Genomic DNA, 19,444 nt, shown 5'->3' with positions numbered 1-19,444 from the left:
CAACACATGCGCTTCATGTCTTTCTCTCCTTCTCCCCTCTAATTTTTTAATTTTTTTTTACTTTTAGATTGAGTGTTTTTGTATATATATTTTGTATTTCAGGGGACACTTCAGCTATCACGCACATCGACTGCTCTTCGTTCCAACACAATGTAGCTGGCTATTCGACGGGCAGCAAACTCGACGTGTGTACACTTCGACGAAGCAACTCTTTTGAAACGCGTTATCGATCGCGTCTCTTCGCGTATTTATGAACTAGCAGCGACGCGCTGCACGAATTCTGCAGCTCGACACTAAGCGGAGGAAACGCAGTGCTCGTGGTTGCAGCACGCGTCCCAGGTCGTATTGGGTTTGCCATAAAAAGCGATGTCGTCTTCCGAAACGCGTTTCTTGGCTCGGTTCTTCCTTTTTCGCAGCTTCTATTCCGTTCCTCTTCCCAGCATGTCGGGGTCGTCGGAGTGCGGACCCGTACATTTAAGAACAGCAGTGCAAAACAATCAAGTAAACATAGAAACAAACAAACAACAGACGGAGAACGGAATGTGCTCGAGAGGAATTTGAAGAGGAACGCGCGTTTTGTGGACGGGCAAAAGGTGAATAGCCCCCCTTCCGAATCTACAACTTGGTCTCGGTGCTGCTTCCTGCTCTGCTCAGTGGGATTCCTTTTCTTTTAATAGCCACCGACACCTGAACGACTCCGCTCTTGTGCCCCCCTTCCCCCTCTCTCTCACGCCCTCATCTCGGAAGAGCACGCCCTCCATCCTCAGCGGTTCATCCTCACTCCAGCGCTTCCGTCTATTAAACGCATCCTTTCTCTCTATGTTCCTTCTTTCCTCTTTTGTAGCAGTTTGTATTATTACTCCTCCGGCTGTTTTTTTTTCTTCTATTTCTTCCTCTCCTTCATCTTTCTCTCCTCTTCCATTCATCCTCCTCCTCTCATCTGACTCCCCCTTCCTAATTTTAACGGGGGAGAGGACCGTCGCCGCATTCCTTGTCGCACTACGTGTCTCCATCACGGGGTCGGAACACACCCCCTTCCTTCCTCCTCTAGTTTCCCTCTCCATCTTCCATCTCCCCCTTCTTCCCCAAACTTCCTTCCTTCCCATTTCGCTGGTCGTTTCCGAGTTTCGAAATAGCTTCCGGTCGCCCTTGCCTGCCTTCGACGACGCTTCTATATTTAGCCCGCTCTGTTCGAAAAGCTCCGTAGTTTATTTGTTCGCGTCGTCTCTCGTCTCTTTTCATTCTCCGTTCGACCGCACCCTCTTCTCTTAAACTACGTGCGTCTGTCTGTCCCCGAGAAGAACGTGCTTTGTGTGTGTACGGCCGTACGTGTACGCGTTGTTTTTCGGAGAAGGAAGGGTTTGCGCCGCCGTCCGTTGGCGCTGCTTTGCTCCTCTAACGCGATGGTCGTTGTGATTCCTCTCATCCCAACCAAAAAAAAAAAAAAAAAGGGGGGGGGGGGGGCGGTCAGTCGTTGCCTCTTTTTAGTTCCGTTCCGTGTTTGTTTGTCCAATCTGTCTTTAATTTTTCTTTCTGCCGCCAGCAAATCGGAAACGGCAGGCACTATTATTTTTCCTTCTTTTGTTAGCGCGCCGGTAGCTCTCACCAAGGACTCGGTCGACGCTCCCCTTCCCTCGAGATGGACGAGCGCTGGCGGCATTACGGCCAAGTTTATGACGCAACTCCCCCCCCCTCCCCCCCCCTTTCCCCGGTCTCTCGGATCTTTTATTATTATTATTATTATTTAGGCCGCAATGTGTGTCTACGGCGCGCGCCGCGCGTCGGCTGCCATGTTGAGCGGCGGCGTGCATTATTGCGTTCGTGTTTCTTTATAGAGGAGGGAGAGGGTACGCCGGAGAATGCTTTCGGTTGAAGTTAGAAAGACGGGCTTGTAGTTTTTGATCCCCCCCCCCGCCCCCCCCCCCCCCGTTGTTTTAGTGTAGTATCGTTTGTTTTTCTCGCTTGCCCAGCGCTTTACGTTAAGATTTTATTGGGAGTGGCGTTGCGGAAGCTTTTAGCGTCTTCTTCAACGAAAGACACTGTGCGTTGTTGTATAACCGCGCGCAATTCTCTAGACCGGGGTGAAATAGAAAATGAAAATATAAAGTTCCCTGCTTTTCTTTTGTTTTCAGTGTCGCCTTGTTTTTGTTTTTGCGACCGTGCGTGATTTCAATGTATGCGGTGGTTGAGGAACGCCAGCTAAGAGTCATTTGTCTTGATGCGTACCAACAGAAATGGCGTTCTGTTTTCGCTTACCCGCCCGCCCGCACTTTTGTGGCAGTCGTGGCGTTTTTCGTTGCCTCGCCTCTCGGAGTTTCTCTCCCCGGGGAGTCGGCGCCTGTAAAGCGTGCTTTGCCTGCATCGCACGGTTGTCATGCGGGTAAGCCGGTCGCGCCTGCGCGGCGTGGGTACGAAATGAAACGGGCTGACCGCCGCTTTTAATGGGGACGCGGGGCGAAGAGAGTAAAAGGGGATGTCGGGCCGGGCTGGAATGTTTACGGCCGGTTTAGGCTTTGGTTAGTTAAAGAAAATAAAAAGTGTGTGTGTGTGTGTGTGGGGGGGGGGGGGGGGGGGGGGGGGGAGGGGGTATTGCATTGCCTGTTAAACTTTACGTTGCGCTGAAGGGATACAAAAATGTTCAAACAATTTGGAAGCCTAGGTGTCTCAGAATCTGCTTTTCCGAAGCGGAGAGTAATTACAGGAGCTGACTGTTTATTTGTTATTGGGTATTCTGGGCTGTTGCCATTATTTTCGGACTTGACAGCTTTTCGGCTATTTCCCTCTAATGTCTCTAAAGAAAAGAATTTTTTTTTTTGTTTGATTGGATTATTAGCCGCTTCGCAGCATACAAAGGCGTGGGAAGGTGTATCGATATTCTTCAGGTGAACAGTTTTCAAAGATTACTCTTGGCCATCAAGGAGCGTTTAGGAGATGCGATTTTTTTTTTCTTACCCCAACTGAAAAAAAAAAAAAAAGTTGCATCTAAAGTATTACAGCAATAAGTAAACGTAATCTTTTTTTTTACCGATATTTGTTTATTGTTTTATTTTAGGATGGACGGCAGCTAGGCAATTACTTTTTGCTGGGTCGGGTCTTTAGCGCGCGTACTTTCCGCCCGGTTTTTGCAATCTTTTTTTTTTTTTTCTTTTTGGCGAATAAATGTTGTTATGGTTTGAGTAATGTGGACGAACACTGGCTATTCATACACCTGTAAAAAAAGACGTGTTTTCTTGTGGTTCTCTTTTTTTTGTGTGTATTTCGGATTTGAATAGACAGGTAGGACTGGCTGTCAACGGCGGAGCCGGTTTCGGCCACCTGTGCACTCCTCGGTGAAGGGCAACGTTGACGCAATGTCTCCTTGGTAGCCATGGCAACCTCGGGCCTTTCTTTTCGCTCGCGAGCGACGCGTCCTAGGAAAACAGCCGCTCTCATCGGTAAAGGTCCGTCGCGGCCCCTTTTCTCGCGTTCGATTTCTCCCGGAAACGAGAAAGGCCCTGATCGAAGCTTAAGTAAGACTCTTTCGCAGCAATTGTGTCGAGTCCCCTCGACACACATTGCTACAATCGAAAAGGGCTCTCGGGTGCTCTCGATTTGGGGCGAGCTCGGAGCACCACCGGTGGGGTCACTCGAATGAATTAGACGTAGTGCAATAACCGCGGGCAAGGCGGCAGCAGTGGCGAGTGAGGCGTGCAATACGTTTAGCGACGGCTAAAGAAAAGCAAGAACAATGGAACTGGCGACAGCGAAGGGAGTTAGTTGCAGGGATAAAAGGGAAGCGGCAATGGGGACGAAAACTTGACAAAATATCTCCTGTCGTTCGTGGGCGTGCGTTCGACCGTTCGAAAGAACCTTGTCGTTTCTTTGTTGTTGTTTTTTTAGCTACCTATATTTTTTTGTTCGAATGAACTTCCTCTGCTTTAGTTTCACACCATCGAACCTCTTGTAAGAACCCGTCGAGAACAGGTTGTACGGCCCAATATACAACATCTGTTGTCACGTTTTTAGCGTTTCCAGGAGGTGCCTTTCAGTTTGAAAAAGAAATGCGGTAACCGAAATTTGAAAATTAGAAACCTTCGGGAAAAATGTTATTTTGTCTTATTTATTATTTGGATTACTGGTTCAGCCGCGGCTATTTATCTGTTGAAACAATTTCGAGGCAAACCCGCGGCCATAAAAATGTCGCTTTCCAACGAATGCCTCGAAGGCGTTCGTTAGAAGTTGCTGAATTTAAAGTTCAGGAGCGATTCTTTTTAATACATTTATTTATTCGTACCTACATCGCCTCGTAGGATTATTGTAAGGTCATCTTGGTATAGTCCGACAAGCGGGAAAAAGGGGAACGACATTCTCATTAGTGGATAAAGTCTGTTCCGGCAAATAATGAATTCCTAAAATCGCATGATCTGTAACTATATGCACAAATCTTTTTTTGGAATTATCGCAAGAGGCGTCAGATTATGTCGCGTAACATATCAAACAACAGTCGAGTGTCCATTGTTTGGTGACGTCTCCAGGCGGAGAAGTAAAGCTTGCTGGAAGTTTGTGTTGCCGTTACGTGCCTCGCGGATTTGGCTTACACTGCGGCTTCCAGATCAAGGCAGCCTTCCAAAGCGTGACGAGGGCTCGCCCATGGAGCCGCGTCGCTCCACGAATCATGTCAGCCGCGGGCCATCGCCGAGGCTCGCGCATTAAGCTGGCCTAGCCTCGTGTAAGTCGATTTATTGGAATAATGCTAATCTAGGTTTCCATCTCGAACTATAGTGAGACGAGTCGGGGGAGTCAACGGCCGGCCTACGTTCTGAGTCGTGACGAAGGATCTTTTAACTGGCATTTCAATGGCCTTCAGAGTGAAGGGCTGTATATATAGAACAGGCGAACCAACGCGCGTACCGAAGTGACAAGCGCAGTGCCGAGGTTGCCAGCTCATTCGCCGATTCTCTAAAGGCCTTCGGCAGGAAAGTCCGGAAAACGGGTGTTAGATCCATGCAAAGGTTAGACAGAGGACAAGGGACAGAACATGTAGACAGGACAAGCGCTGGTCCCTTGTCCTTGCTTGTCTTGTCTACATGTTCTGTCCCTTGTACTTTGTCTAACCTTTGCGCTATTTAATTTTTACATCATGCGTATCCAATTAGCCCACCTCAATATCTTAGTTAGATCCCCGTTTAAAGAGCGATTCAAAGGCCTTCAGAACGAAGGCCTCGACAGCCTAAACCTGGGTCTAGATAAGCCCAGGGATCTATACCCTTGTGGGTTCCCGAAGTCCCCTAAGTTTCTCGATAGTCCCTGAACTTAAAGAGGTTATGACACGCCAGAAATAAAATATGATAACTATACTGCTAGGACCCATTTTATGTTCCTATAATCCTGCTAAATTTGTTTTGAGAACGGCGCGATAGTTTCGTGGATAAATCGATTTATATGTCGGTCCCTCGGATCCGCCCCGTTCGAAAAGGCCGCCTTGGCTGGGAGGCTGGTGACGTCGCCAGCCTCCTGCGCGACGTCCCGTTGCACGCAATCGTAGACTTGGCTCTCTTGGAGTCTCAAGCTTCAGCTTCCTCGTTTGCCTTCCGCGTTTCGATCATGCGGTTCGTGACGATTATGTCTACGGCATCGCTTGCCTTGTCAGAGTGTTCGACATTGATCGCAGCAGCGATGAGAGTGATTGCTATCAAGAGATGTTGGAAGCTGTTCATTCTGACTGCGACCCGCTGGCGACCAGCTCCAGCGATGGCGAGTTACGGACGAACTCGCCGTGGTCACTGTCGTCCGGGAATATCTCGCAGGCGCATGCAGGGTGGAAGGTCAACGGGCCGGGGGCGAGAGCGAGACTAGCGTTCGGGTTGCCGAGTTGCGTGACGATCATGGGGGCGCCTAGAATGAGAGAGCGTTCATGATCACGTGGTTTGTGGACACCGTGGTGTGACTAACTTGGGCAGTGTTTGCCTGGTCGTCAGATGAAAATGATAAAAATTTATAAATCGATTATTGCAACTACCGGAGCTCTAAAAATCGCGTAACTTGGTAAAAATATTAAGTAGCCTATGAACGTTCCATTTCAAGAATAATCTATCCGTTCAATTTTCGTGTCATAACCCCTTTAAAGGCCCAGTTTCCCCTCTTTCCTCCTCTTCCCAAATGAGCGAATCTCTGAGCTACTTTCCACAGAACATAGGAGGGTCTCCCTCCTCCTTTTTGGTTGTTCCTCAACTTTTAAGTAGTGTTTTTTTGTTTTTTTTTCCAGTTCGAGCACTATTTTAGATCTGAGCCATCCATTGATGCATATAGCTACAAGCCAAACAACCTTGTGCATTGTTGTTTACAACGTCTGTACGCGTCTGCACCGCTTTGTTGCATCAGTGCCTAGACCGGGAGGGACTTCTCGGCTTTCAGTCGAGTCAGAGGGGGAAACTCCTCGACATCTAAAAGTTTGAAAAGTCCGGCTTTAGAGAATTGGCCATCCAGCGCATGCAGAGCAGCACGAAGTTTAAAGGGTTGAGGTGCGATCGAGCGCGGACGACATCTCCCGGTTTCGCGGCCTTGCAAAATTGTTTGAAGTTTCCAATAGCGCGTACTTGTGCGGGCGAGATCGGTGCAACATTGCACTGTCCCCGGTTCTGTCGGTCGACGAGCGTAGCGCAGACGACGTGGCAATCTGCCGCTGTCTGTTTAATTTTTCGCGCGATCGGTGCCGCCTCTTCGAAGGTGGTGGGGACTCCGGGGCGGTACCGCTTGGCCGCTGAAGGCGTCGTCGCGGCCGTGGCTAGTTTGGACTCCGGTCACGCACGCCGTCGACTGTCGGGCGACTCGGACGTCGGTGACCCATGGAGCGCCAAGCCGTGGCAGTCGCGTTCTTTTGACCTCGTTGCCCGGGCAACCGTGGCGGGCACCACCACCAGCTGCCGTCGCCGCCACACTGGAAGCGACGGCCTTCTGTCTCGCGCCGGTTTGCCGCCGCCTCTCCTGTCTCTCTATCTTCTCGGTCGAACGTGTGCGACTCCCTAGGGAGCCTAGATTTGAGAGAGGGAGCAACTCGAAACATTGGGAGCGTTTGCAATGTAATGGCGGACACCTCCTGCGCACATGGGTCGCAGGTGCGCGTGCGCCGCGTTTTTGCGTAGCGAGGAGGAAAGGCGGAGATCTTTGCAGACGACCACCGCTTTTGTCACCACCTCGCAGCTCGTACTGCAAACGAGGCCCATAAATCATGTGACCTCAATCGAGCGCTTGGAAGCACTGTGTTATCTGGGCACAATATACTTCTCACCCTACGGTGGATTAAAGGCAAAAACTACGGACCGCCAGATCCAGTCAGGAGACACTTGGAAAGTGCGTGGTATTTCGCTTCGATCTACGTATAGGTTCCCGCGTCGCGGATCACTGATGTGCAGACAGTGGTTCGAATTGAATAGCACTGGGTGTTTCGTCAATTTTATCTTGCAAAGAAAACCGCGTCGTGCAGGCTCTTTGCAGTGTCGAAGCTATAGAAATGATGCGGCGCTTTGTGATTCGGAGCATTATTCGTCCACGCCTAATCAATGTTAAGTATGGGGTGTCTGTATAGTCACCAGGCTCGATCTAAAATGGACCGTAAAAATCGACGCCTGCACGATAAATTTTAACTTTTCGCCAAAGATAGATTTTACAAATCCGTTTTTTTTTTTTTTTTTTTCTTGTAAAATTACAAAACGTATCTTCCTTTTTGTGAAAAAAAAAAAAAAAAAACAAAAAATAGGGCCAGAAAGTGGCCAGAGTTAACAGTGGGCGGCGATGCAGATGACTGAGTCGAGCGGCGGGGTGCGATTTGCGCGCGCATTGATAGATGGCGTTGGGAGCAGTGTCGGAAGGTGCAGCCGACTAGCGAATGAAAGCAGACGACACGCAGACGAAATCCGTCGGCAGCAAAAACGGCGTCGTTATGCAACTGCTTTTTTTTTTTTTAACTTCAAGTTTTGTTTTTATTGTCCGCATTAATTTTTAAACCAATGGTACACTACGAAAAGATTTTCCTCGTCGTTCGTTGCGAGCCGTCTCGATAAGGAGGTAGTTCGATCTATCAAAACGTGCGCCAAACGCGTCCCGCCACTCGACTCGGTCGTCTGCGTCGCCGCCCGCCGTTGTTATCCTGGCAAGATTTTTGGCCCCAATTTTTTCAGAAAGGGAGCTACGCTTTCTAATTCTACGAGCAAAAAACGGACCTGTGAAATACATTTTCGACAAAAAGTTCAGATTGCTTCGTGCAGGTGTCAATTTTTACGCTCCATTTTAGATCGAGCTTGGTGACTTCAGACATCCTATGTCATGGTTAGCGTGGAATTGTGATTGTACCTGGCGGCCCGTGGCTTTAGCCTTACGTAGGATGACACGAATTATAGTCGCACCCTGGCGTGCCAACACCACCTATAGACAGGAATCGGCAGTAAGGAATTTATTTTCACGTTACCTACTGAGGGCCTGGCCGACACCACCTAGGCGATTAGGCCTTAACGCTGACTTTTTAACGTCACCTTAAGTAGGCGAATGTGGGGCACGGATTGGAGACGATTGTTGCGCGAGCATTCGGCCGACACGTCTCGGCCGAGCGCTGATCCACGTTCGCCTCCTTAGAATAACGTGAAAATTCAGGCTTTTTTTTTTTTTTCTTTTCCTTGGAGGTGTTGGTTTGGTTGCCTCAGTGCATTCCTAGGCAAAGCGCCGGCCTACGGGACCCCGGTTGACGGGTTTGAATCCCGGCCGAGGTACCCGCAATCTGACGGAGAAGATTTTGGTTGCCCTTCAAGGAAGTCGAAATGGAGCTTTTCCAGTAAGCATCTGCGCATGGATATGTGCCTTCTCCGACCCTTTCCGCTACCACCACTCTCGAAGGGCGATCAACATTAGGGAGTGTTAATAAATCGTTCCGATGACAACTCCGATAACGATAGTCTCTCGACGCCCTTGGGCTTGCATCGTATGGTTACCGGTAGGATTCCGTGTTCCGTCGGTGTTTATTTTTCGTTAAATTCGGAGGCTGTTTTTCCGAAATAATTTTTTTTTTTTTTAAACGAAAATTGAGAGTTCATTGGAGTTTTTTTTTTTTTTTTTTTTTTTTTTTTTTTTTTTTTTTTTTCAATTTACAATTTTTCGAACCTTGGAGCTTAATTTTGCAGCGTTTCCTGCCTTTTAATGTGTTAATGTTTTCTAGATTAAAGAAAGAACGCGCATGCATCGATTAATATTTCTTCAGCTGGGTTTGGCGTTGGCGCCATTGCCGTTGGCAATAGTGATTTGTCCCGCGACAAAAGTTGCGAACAAGTGTTGCTTAGATGAACGTCGATGAATTAAAACCGATGAGCTGCCGGAGGTAGTCGCTGGGAAGCTCGTATTCATCCCTTCCTATCCACCAACCTGTACCCCGCGCCTGCTCGGGGCTGAGTGTCAAAGGGAGGAATATAGAAGCTTCAACTGCCCACCACCTTTACCCTTCCTACGAAATATCTATGGTTCATAGCTTTTACTATTACGAAAACACGACGCCTCGTTCCTCTAACAGTCAGAAATAACGTGTGGCCCAAACTGGAAACTAGTGGATTTTATCGCGACTCAAACGTGTAGTGACCCTTTTTCCTGAATGAACCTTCACGAGATGAGTGGTGAGGTCCATTTTGTCGATAGTCCAAAATCAGAACAACAACAACAGGGGGGATACTTTTTTAGGACCTATAAGTATAAGTATAAAATGCTGTTTCTTTTCCCTTTCTTTTTTTGGGCATTGGTGCATTGAAATTCGCAGTTTCTGGGATAAATTCGGATTGGCGAAAATTTTACCGGCATGTGTTTTTGGGAGTCTTTCGGATTTATCTGTAGACACGAAACCCCAGTTATCGGGTATCGTTATCGGAGGTATCGGAACGACCTACAAAAAACTCGCTACTATCTGCAACCATCACTGCGCGTGTTTTGTCTTTTTCGACGTTTCTTTTTGAGCATCGGTACAGCGATGCATCGATGTTCGCTTCACGCTATAGTATGGAGCGAACAAAACTTTTACTTTGAACTACCAAGGGCCAGCGCGAGGTACACAGCGCGTCACTCGGACTAGCAATCGCCCGTTTTCTTTTTTTTTTTTTTTTGCATAAAAGTTAGCGGCGACAAAAAAAAAACAAAAAAAAACATTGGTGTGGCGAAATTTCTTTTTTTTTTTTTTTTTTTTCAGAGCTGTCAGTTATTTTTGTAAGTTCGATACTAACCAATATTCCCTTTGTGCACCCCCTTTTTTTTTTCTCTAGCCAGTCGGCATATTAAATGAACAAGAATCACGTGAAAAGAGTCAAAGTACAGGCTAGCTGGTGGAAGTCAACAATTTCGTCGTTTACCCTGAGACTGGGGTTTTTTTAGAAGAGCAGAAGTAACAGAAAAAACAGACAGGTCGCACGTGTTTTTTTTTGTTTTTTTTTTTTCTAATTTACGGTATTGATTCTGTTTAAAAAAATGTGAACTACGCGGGTTCTGGATATACGTAAATGTGCTCACGTCAGAAATAAACGCGAAGAGCAGAAGGGACCTGAGCGGTGGTCGCGTGCGGTCGCGCGCGCGCGGTTTTTAAAAATACTGAACTGTACGAATTGAATGGCTCGGCATTATTTGATGTCAACCGTACTCCTTGGAATTTATCGGAGTAGTTCGGTCAACGGCGGAATTCAGGGATACCGGGGAGGGTGTGACTAACGGCTATGGCAGGTTGTGCGACGAGCAGAAAGTTTCGCAATCGCTAGATTCTCCAATCACGAGACCGCACGGGTCGTAAATTCCCACAGAGAGCGGGCAGCTCTGGCTCTTATTTGGTTTATGACTCCGGCGTGCCTCTTGCACTTTGGATGTGGAAACTGCCGTCCAGACGGTGTCACACACCGTCTCGACGTGTGACACCGTCACGCGTACTGCGAAGGCTGGTTCGCACATTTTGCGTTTGACCACGACCGACGGCGCCACAACCGAGTTTTAAGCAGTAGCTGGTCGTAAGCAGTGTCGAGAGACTTTAGCCGGTTTTTAAGCGTCTCCGGTCCTAAGCAGCTGCAAAACCGCGTACGACGAAACATCACTGGCCCGCTGGCGCCATCTATCAAGTAGCCGGGGAACTGCGTATAACCAGACAGAGACGCAGCCTCCGAGATACTTGGCAACTTTATGTGGCTATGCGGCTAAGCTATGTGCGCACGTGCGCTTGCGCACCTTGAGCGCCGTTCAACGCTGTGCACGCGCGCAAAAAAAAAAAAGAAAGAGCTCCTGGCCGTTTCAATTTTTAGTGTTCGTGCGTATGGCGCGTTCTGGGCTGAGGACTTGTAAATATTAAAATACTGTATAGAGTGGAGTTTTTTTTGTATTTTTTTGTATTTGCGAGATTAAATCAATGCGATATCTATTAAAAATGGTCGCTTAGAACATTTTCGGAATTCTTTAAAGTTAGCGATGAAGGAATGACGCATAAATAAAAAAGCCGTACAATTGTACACGCAGATCGTAAGTTTTAAAATCTACCTGATAGATGGCGCTAGTGTCCGAGTGTCGTAACAGAGAGCTGATAGATGACGTTAGTGTCCCAGTATTACAGAGTTTCCAACTGCTGGATCGGGGTCACGTGGTTTGCGGACAGTGTGACCCCGTTGCAACACGAGCTGGGAGGAGGGAACGAACGCGTAGGTCGTCTGCGACCGTGTCGGCCTTTTCGCCTGTTTTCCTCCTTGCCACGCAACAATGCAGCGCATGCGCACTTGAGACCCATCGGTGCGGGAGGCGTCAGCCATTAAATGGACCTTTTTCCAGTAAGGAGTGCCCCATGACGGTTTCGCCGCCAACTACAAATGGAGGGCAACCGGACTCGCCTTCTCCCATAGGAACAGATTAGTGTCGCAAGAAAACAGTGCCCCCCCAAAAATGGCGAAAGGGCGGTCAAGGTCAAGTGGAAAGGGTGTGCGCGTGCGCAGACGCTTACTGGAAAAAGGTCCATTGCAAACTCTCCCCATGGTTCGAGACCGACCCTCTTGACAATCTAGGCTTTCTCTAGTCCACCGTCGCACGGATTGTAACTTTCGGTCGTGGAGAAGAGTGGATGAACGCTTGTGCTTAGCGGCGATATAGAATTCCTCGCCCTTCTCGATTAAATCAGAATTTAAGCGGAGATTAGTTAATTGTTGTACTTGGAAGCTTTGTTTAGGTGGCCCAAGTCGCCGCCCGATTAAAAGGGTTCAGCCGTGTTCATCCATCCATTCATCCATCGTAAGCGGCTACAAGAGGACACGTAACGCGCTCGAGCTTACTCAAATGCAAATGTGTGTCACCTTTGAAGTGTATATACTCGAGCGCGTCTGTGTCTTTAACTTGACCAGTATTGTTAGCTTCTTAATTAGTTCATCGTTCTGCGAGACCGACGTGTGCCGGAGGACGTACCTGGTTTGTTCTGTCGGCTGGCTACTTCGTGAAGTCGGTTTGCCGGTTCTCATTTGTCGCGCAAGGTTTTATCTTTGCGTGCATCGCTCATTACTCAGTGCATCCGTGTTTGTTCTCTTTGCAGTGCGGCTTCATGACAGTATACAAGAGGAGGGCTACCACTATCTAATTTTCGACCTGTGAGTTTTGTCTCTTTCCATCCACGTTTATGACTAAGACTGCGAAGCGATGAGCGCAAAACTATGCATTTCTGCTTGTGTCTTTGCCCTTTCCAGTGTCACTGGTGGAGAACTCTTTGAGGACATCGTCGCTAGAGAATACTACAGCGAAGCAGATGCGAGGTAAATCTTAACATTAGCTACCTCACTGTCGGTGGCAGCCAGTTACGTGCTCGACGTTCTATTGAATTTGAGTGATTTCTGTTTGATCGACTGTTGAACGTTTGATGTCCGCGATATGTTAGCTATCTACCACGGATGTAGCAATACCAACCAGTGTTCACGGCGCAAAATAATCAAAAATCATGTCGAGCACCTGAAATTCGTAGACGAAAGAGGGGGCATTTTAGGTTCAGCACTACGGCAGTGTTTCAAAATGTACATGTTTGTGTACCTCTCCAGGGTGTACTCTAGAGAGGTACCCAAACATCTACATTTGTACCTTGACGTTCGAAAACCTACTTGGTTTCCAGCCTGCGTGTCTTCACGATATCTGTGCTGTCTGTTTTCATGTGATTTGACCCGCCAGAGTCATTTGAGCTCACTCGAGTAAGTTTTGGAATACAGCTTAAGTTATAGCTCAGATTACTTTTTTTTTTTTTTTTTTTTTTTTCTTCTTTCGAGCGTTTAGTGGGAGCCGCGGACAACTCGACATCGGAGAAAACCCACGTACGGCGTTCGGGCGTCCGTTCCCCTGTAAAGGGTGCTTCGCGAAACGCTCCGCTTCATTGCGGGGAAGCGGCTTGACGGGACGACCGCGCGTGAACGATTCTTCGAATTTCTAGATGGAGAGATTTCCGCAGAAAGTGCGTATGCGTGTTTTGCAGAAATCGCTGCCGCACGCGCGAATTGTACAAGTTTTTTTTTAATTTTATTTTTATTGGATTCGAGGTGTTTCTTTGAAATCCTTCAACCTCGGATTAGAAAGAGACCATCAGTTGTGTCGATTTTTGACTAATGAGCACACTGCAGTGCCGCGATATTATAAATGCTATGTTTGCAAAATTATTTTTGTAAATGTAAGGAGTCTGTTTATATGAGGTTATTGCGTACTTTGCAGGACCATGCCCTTTTGTAATCTCATGCTTTTTCTTTCTTCCTAGAAAACTTCAGACTAGCTGAAGTTGATAAGCAGCATGACATTGCCCTGATTTTGTGTATTTAATTGTTTCATACTGCAAGTAACTACAATGGTGCAAGTAGTTCTGAATAGGTGACTATGTCAGTGGGCAATAAATATTGGCCACTGACATATGCTGAGATGAGCAATAAAGCAATGTACCCTTCAGTGATCAGCTGTGTGTTTTCATTCTTTTAGCCACTGCATTCAACAAATTCTGGAAAGTGTTAACCACTGTCATATGAACAATGTGGTCCACAGAGATCTTAAGGTAAGTGAATATATGTGCCCAATGTGACAACATGAATGCAAAGTGATAAATGGAGTTTCCTCAGAAGTACAGCTTCCCTGCTGCTTAGATTGTTTGAAGAAAGATGTGTAAGATTAATTGAGTCAGGGTGAGAGACCCTTGATTGTGTTTATTCAGCTAATTTGAAGATTTGTTTAGGTAGTGCCTGATACGCGGGGGATGAATGTGTCAGCAAGGCAGTAGTTAGCCTATGGATTAGGTAGTTCCAGAAAGGTCTTCCACAAACTCGTTTTCTCCAGTCCAAGAATATATTCTGCCTAAAAAAAAAACACTTGTAATAACACAATAGCAAATATTGTTACATACGTACAGAGCACAACACAGTACAAACGAGCAATATGCAGTTTTTCCTCTTCTTCTGTCAGAATCAAAAGGCTGTTGTCAAAACTACTAGTGCAAGGGAAAGTGTTCATTCAGCAAATTAACTAAGCAAAATCTCATGCTCGCCCGTACCGAGTCTGTTGGTATAAAATGCAAAAAAAGTGCATGTGTCATGTTTGTGCTGTGTTGCACAGTGAACAGCCATATACAGGATGTTTCGCAAAATAAAGGCAAAAACTACAGTAAAAACCGTGTGTTGCCCTGAAGAGTGATTCAATGTCGTGTCGGTTGCTGGCAAAGGAGTTATTCTTACTCCATTCCAAAGATCCCCCTCAGTGCACTGACATCTTTGTCCACTGAGCTGTGAAATGCATTCTGGGCATGCACAGTGTCAGTCATCTGGTATGCCCAAAGCCATGCATACATCCACTGCCCAGTTATATGGCATTTTTTGTCTGGGTGGTAAAATTTACTTGCAGTTATAGTGAAAATAAATATATAGTTTCAATTAAAAACCAGCTGGGCATCGTCAAGAACAACTAAATAAGTCTATTCTTGGAAGGATTTAAAGTGCGTGCAGCAGTTGCCTTTATCCCCCCCCCCCCCCCCTCTCTACACATACACACACCAGAAACGAAACAATCTGAATGCATTGGCAAGGTCTTGGGTTCCTGCTGACTGCATCAGCAGCAAAAGCCAGTAGGAACTTAAAACATTAGAGGTGCATACCAATGGCTACATTTTGCTGTCAGCCTACAAAATAAACCACAAAAACTGTGATGCCTCATTCAAGTTTAGAGTTTTAGGATTACCCTAAAGAGTTGCACAGGCATTAAATATTTCTAGAAGTATAACTTCTTCAGCATAATTCGATGGTGCCAGGAAGGTCTGTAATGCACATTCTACTTGTATCTTTGCTAAATTAAAATTAAATATTTTGTAATTAATAATTAAACACTGGATTATCCAGCACGCTGTGCACCTCCATACTAAACTTGCTGCGGTGCATAGTTTTCATAGGAGACACTTTTCCTGCGTTCTGTGAACCATCCTGCACATATTAGAACTTTGTGGCCGATGATACCTCAGTACAGAGATCTCTGCACAACCGTTTTTTGAGTGCAGTCCTTTCTTGACCATTTCATTTCAGCCTGAGAACCTGTTGTTGGCCAGTAAAGCCAAAGGTGCTGCTGTCAAATTGGCAGATTTCGGACTGGCTATTGAAGTTCAAGGAGAACAGCAGGCCTGGTATGGTGAGTGCTGCCTTTCTTTACTAATTTCTTGGTACTGCCAACTCTGGTCAGACCTCTGGCAGGGCTGTATTTTAAGTATACTGACCTGCTAAGGACACTCTTAAAGCTAGCTGTAACAGTGCTACCAGAAAAATAACCACTCCTCTTTGAAACCACAGGTTTTGCCGGCACACCAGGTTATCTATCCCCAGAAGTGTTGAAGAAGGATCCCTATGGTAAACCTGTAGACATTTGGGCTTGTGGTAAGCCATCCGCTTGCAGAATGTGGTTCATTAGTTTTTTTTTGTTTTTTTTAATGCTTACTCAAGGATCGCTTTTTGACACCGGACAAAATTTGTATGCAGGAGTCATACTCTACATCTTGCTAGTGGGCTACCCACCTTTCTGGGATGAAGATCAACATAGGTTATATATGCAAATCAAGGCCGGAGCTTATGACGTGAGTCCCCGTCAATTACTTTATCCCCTATTCTGAACAAAACCTACCGTAATATCTTGGTACATAGCCCCATCTAAAATCGAAAGCAAATCAAATGAAAATAAGAAGTAAATTAACTTTTGGGCATGCAGTAAAAAAAAAAAAAGGCTACTTTTAGATTTTGTGATTTGCGAAACTTGTAATTGCAGGGAGGGGCAGTGGACTAAAGACGACAGTCCTTTCCAGTCAGCGATGTTAGTCTATCTCCCGCTGTGGCTAAGTAACGCTATTTCTGCTGAGGCCACCCTAGTCCAGGGCCCTGCAATTACTCTAAGAGGGCTATCTTTAGGTGTTTTTGAAGAGATAACTAATCATGCCAAAAATAGAGGTAGGTTATCTTTTGGGGGTGGGGCATCTCTCGGGATTTTACGATAGTGCGCTTTACAAGCTTCCTTATAAAAACATAATTGAAACAATGTTCAGTTTTCTGGTGAATTGGCAACTGTAAGTAGTGGCGTGACAAACAAATGCAGTGCAACTTGTTCATCCCCATACCCTTATTCCTACTGAAGTCACTGTAGTAGACACATAGGGAACATTGTAACTCTGCACCAAGTTTATGGTTTGTAGACGAGCAGCCAGCATCTTGCAATAAATATTTCTGCTTGCATAAAGTGGCAAAAGATATTTGGCCTTACTGCAGCTTTTTCCGAAGGTATTTCACTCGAGTATATAAAGAGGGAGCGGTAACAAAGAAATGAGGTCTAATAAAATCGTCCAGTATAAATTAAGACCCTAAGTGCTGTTCCAGCATGACTGTTTTTTCTTTACCATCATTGACATGCTTTCAACCGCGTGTGCTCGGGGTGCAGTATCCGTCCCCAGAGTGGGACACGGTCACTCCGGAGGCCAAGAATCTCATCAACAGCATGCTGACTGTCAACCCAGCCAAGAGGATAACCGCGGCAGAGGCCTTGAAGCACCCCTGGATCTGCGTAAGTTGCCCCGCCGGAAAGACGCCACAGCGCCCGCGCGCTGGGAGGCGCACGTTTGCGTGCAGCCACTCACGTGTCTTCTTTCCTCCTTGCCCCTTTTCCCTCTCCACTGCAGCAACGGGAGCGTGTTGCCTCCACTCTGCACCGCCAGGAGACCGTGGACTGCTTGAAGAAGTTCAATGCTCGGCGTAAACTCAAGGTGAGCAGCTTTGCCTATCCGATTGACCACCGTCGTGGGAGTGCCCTTCGGCGCAGACACGCATTCTGGTGCTGAGATGGTGCAAAGCTAGCACTTCATCGGTGCTGCTGTCTGTGCGACTCAATGTCAAGTTGGCACAGCGTCGTGTGTGTGAACAGGAAAAGGCCTGGTCTCGTCCGGCGGAGCGCCGAAACTTGGCCTTCTGTAGCACCAAGTCTACGCTATACGTCCGTGGCGCTGGCTTAGTGCGGTGCTGCATGTGTCAGCGTGCCTTTTTTCTCCAAAGGTCGAGGGGCTCGATGGTATCGCTTGCACGGCAGGGCTTGAAATGTACGATAAGCAAGATGATTGCGAGCTTGATTAGTGGTGGCAGGTTGTATTGATAGGCAGAGTTTGCCGGTAGAGTGACTGACTCACCATTATGGGCTGGGCATCTAGGAATGAATAACCTTTCGATCGGTGGGCAGGGGAGGCATGTATGCTTTCGGATGTCACCTACCTGATCAGAATGAGTGCTATACGTTATATATCCCCTCGTCCTCTCTACGGTATTCATCTATCATTCCCCTCTGCTTAAATCTTGACCTACATTATTTCCTCCTCAAACCAGCATAGGGGTGATCACAGAAGGGTGAGGTGGGATATATAGTTATGAATCCTCTTTGAACCTACCGCACGGCACAGTTGATAGGAATATGATATCGGCGCTTTTTCGCGTTTTCTTTATGGGGGATTGACAAGTACCAAATTTCACCACTTAGGACAGTGCTCTTCCTGAATGAACATTTTCTGCCAGAGCAGTACAATGTTTAACGACATTCTTTCAGCTCAAAGCGAAAAACATGAAAAAACGGCGATTGTTAATTTGCACTAACTTTGCCATGCTTTGCGCTCTAGGTCCACAAAGAATGTCAGTGAGCTGTATTAAATAAGTTTAATTGTAAATATCATAAGCCCTACATTTTCCCCCTAAAGTAGCATTTTTTTATATGAAACTCTAAGGGACCAGCAAAACTGTACCACTCAGAAGTTCCCTTATCGGAAGACAGAGGGCCATTTTGAGAAGGTGGCGACTCCAACAAATGTATTGAGAAGTTACAGTTATACAAATGTTTCACTTATTAGGCATCCACTTTCAGATATCCTATCATATAGTGTATAAAAGTGAGATATTTACAGAGCTATATGCAAACAAGGAAAATAATCTTTTATTTTCTTCAACCAGAGAGCTGTGAACACGATGTTATGGGGAAATCTTGGTCAACAAGAAATATATTTGTGCGCGGTCATTCTGCAGAAGGCAGAGTGCACTTAGGGCCTTGAGACAGGGTGCCGTTGGATTGTCACTGATGGTTTTAGTGTGAAGATTGCGGTCAGAAAATGTCTAAAGTGCTAACAGAGCTTTGTTTTTGTTCTCTTTTATTATTTCTAAGTTTAGTGACAAGACAAGTAATGAAATTTTACTAGCATAAGTGTTGCAAAATGAGTGCATTAGGAAAATTCCTTGCATAATGGTATAGTGTTTTGATTTTGTATTTTGCCTCGAGCAGATATGCTAGGAAGTGGGGATCGAGGAGAGAGCAAAATATATACAGGGTGTTTCTGCAAAAGCTTTCATAAATCCCAAGAAATATGCTATTCGAGATGAGGAAAAAAATCTTTGCGGGGACAAATTAGCAACCTCGGCAAACGTCAAAGGTAAAAACAAAATATTAATTAGCAAAATAATTATCTTAAATTTACTAATTAATTTTTAATTAGTGAAAATTGACATATGGTTCCACCGAGAAACTTGCTAAGCATCATCGAAAACCACTAAATCAACTCTTTTTAGAAAGATATAATGCAGCGGCAGCATTTTACAACAGTCTAAAAACGCCCAGTTTGTACTGTAGAAGCTTGGTCTGCAGGGCAAGTTGGTAATTGACATTCATATTAAAAATAGCACAAAAAAGACGGGACAAAAAGACGAAAAGCTGACAGGACAAGCGCTAACTGGCAACTAAAAGTTGCCAGTTAGCATGTAGAACATTTGGGAGTTACAAAACCCTTTGAAAGGGAGATGCGAAGTGACATTACGGCGCACCCACGAAGCGTGCTGTTCATGCAACATAGCTTATTCGAGTAGTTCTTAATGAATTCAACTTTTGGTGGCATGGGCCACCCTTTGTGGTCCCAATGGGG

General features: G+C 46.3%; 1 protein-coding gene across 50 annotated transcripts in view; it reads left to right on the top strand.

The window, feature by feature from the left end:
* LOC8025394 (calcium/calmodulin-dependent protein kinase type II delta chain) overlaps positions 1–19,444 on the top strand; it is a 183,738-nt gene that overhangs the window by 141,824 nt on the left and 22,470 nt on the right. For all 50 annotated transcript variants that reach the window (XM_042292292.1, XM_042292245.1, XM_042292293.1 and 47 more), the window contains exons 4-11: positions 12,551–12,605; positions 12,702–12,767; positions 13,963–14,035; positions 15,546–15,648; positions 15,807–15,890; positions 15,993–16,087; positions 16,939–17,061; positions 17,177–17,260. In XM_042292292.1, coding sequence (XP_042148226.1) covers positions 12,551–12,605; positions 12,702–12,767; positions 13,963–14,035; positions 15,546–15,648; positions 15,807–15,890; positions 15,993–16,087; positions 16,939–17,061; positions 17,177–17,260 — 683 coding nt within the window. The remainder of the gene's footprint in view (positions 1–12,550; positions 12,606–12,701; positions 12,768–13,962; positions 14,036–15,545; positions 15,649–15,806; positions 15,891–15,992; positions 16,088–16,938; positions 17,062–17,176; positions 17,261–19,444) is intronic.

This window comes from Ixodes scapularis, unplaced genomic scaffold, assembly GCF_016920785.2.
Source record: "Ixodes scapularis isolate PalLabHiFi unplaced genomic scaffold, ASM1692078v2 PGA_scaffold3__209_contigs__length_174095766, whole genome shotgun sequence".
Classification (NCBI taxonomy): Eukaryota; Metazoa; Arthropoda; class Arachnida; order Ixodida; family Ixodidae; genus Ixodes; species Ixodes scapularis.
Note: the sequence above shows the minus strand (reverse complement) of the source record. Positions and strands in the feature narration are given on the sequence as shown.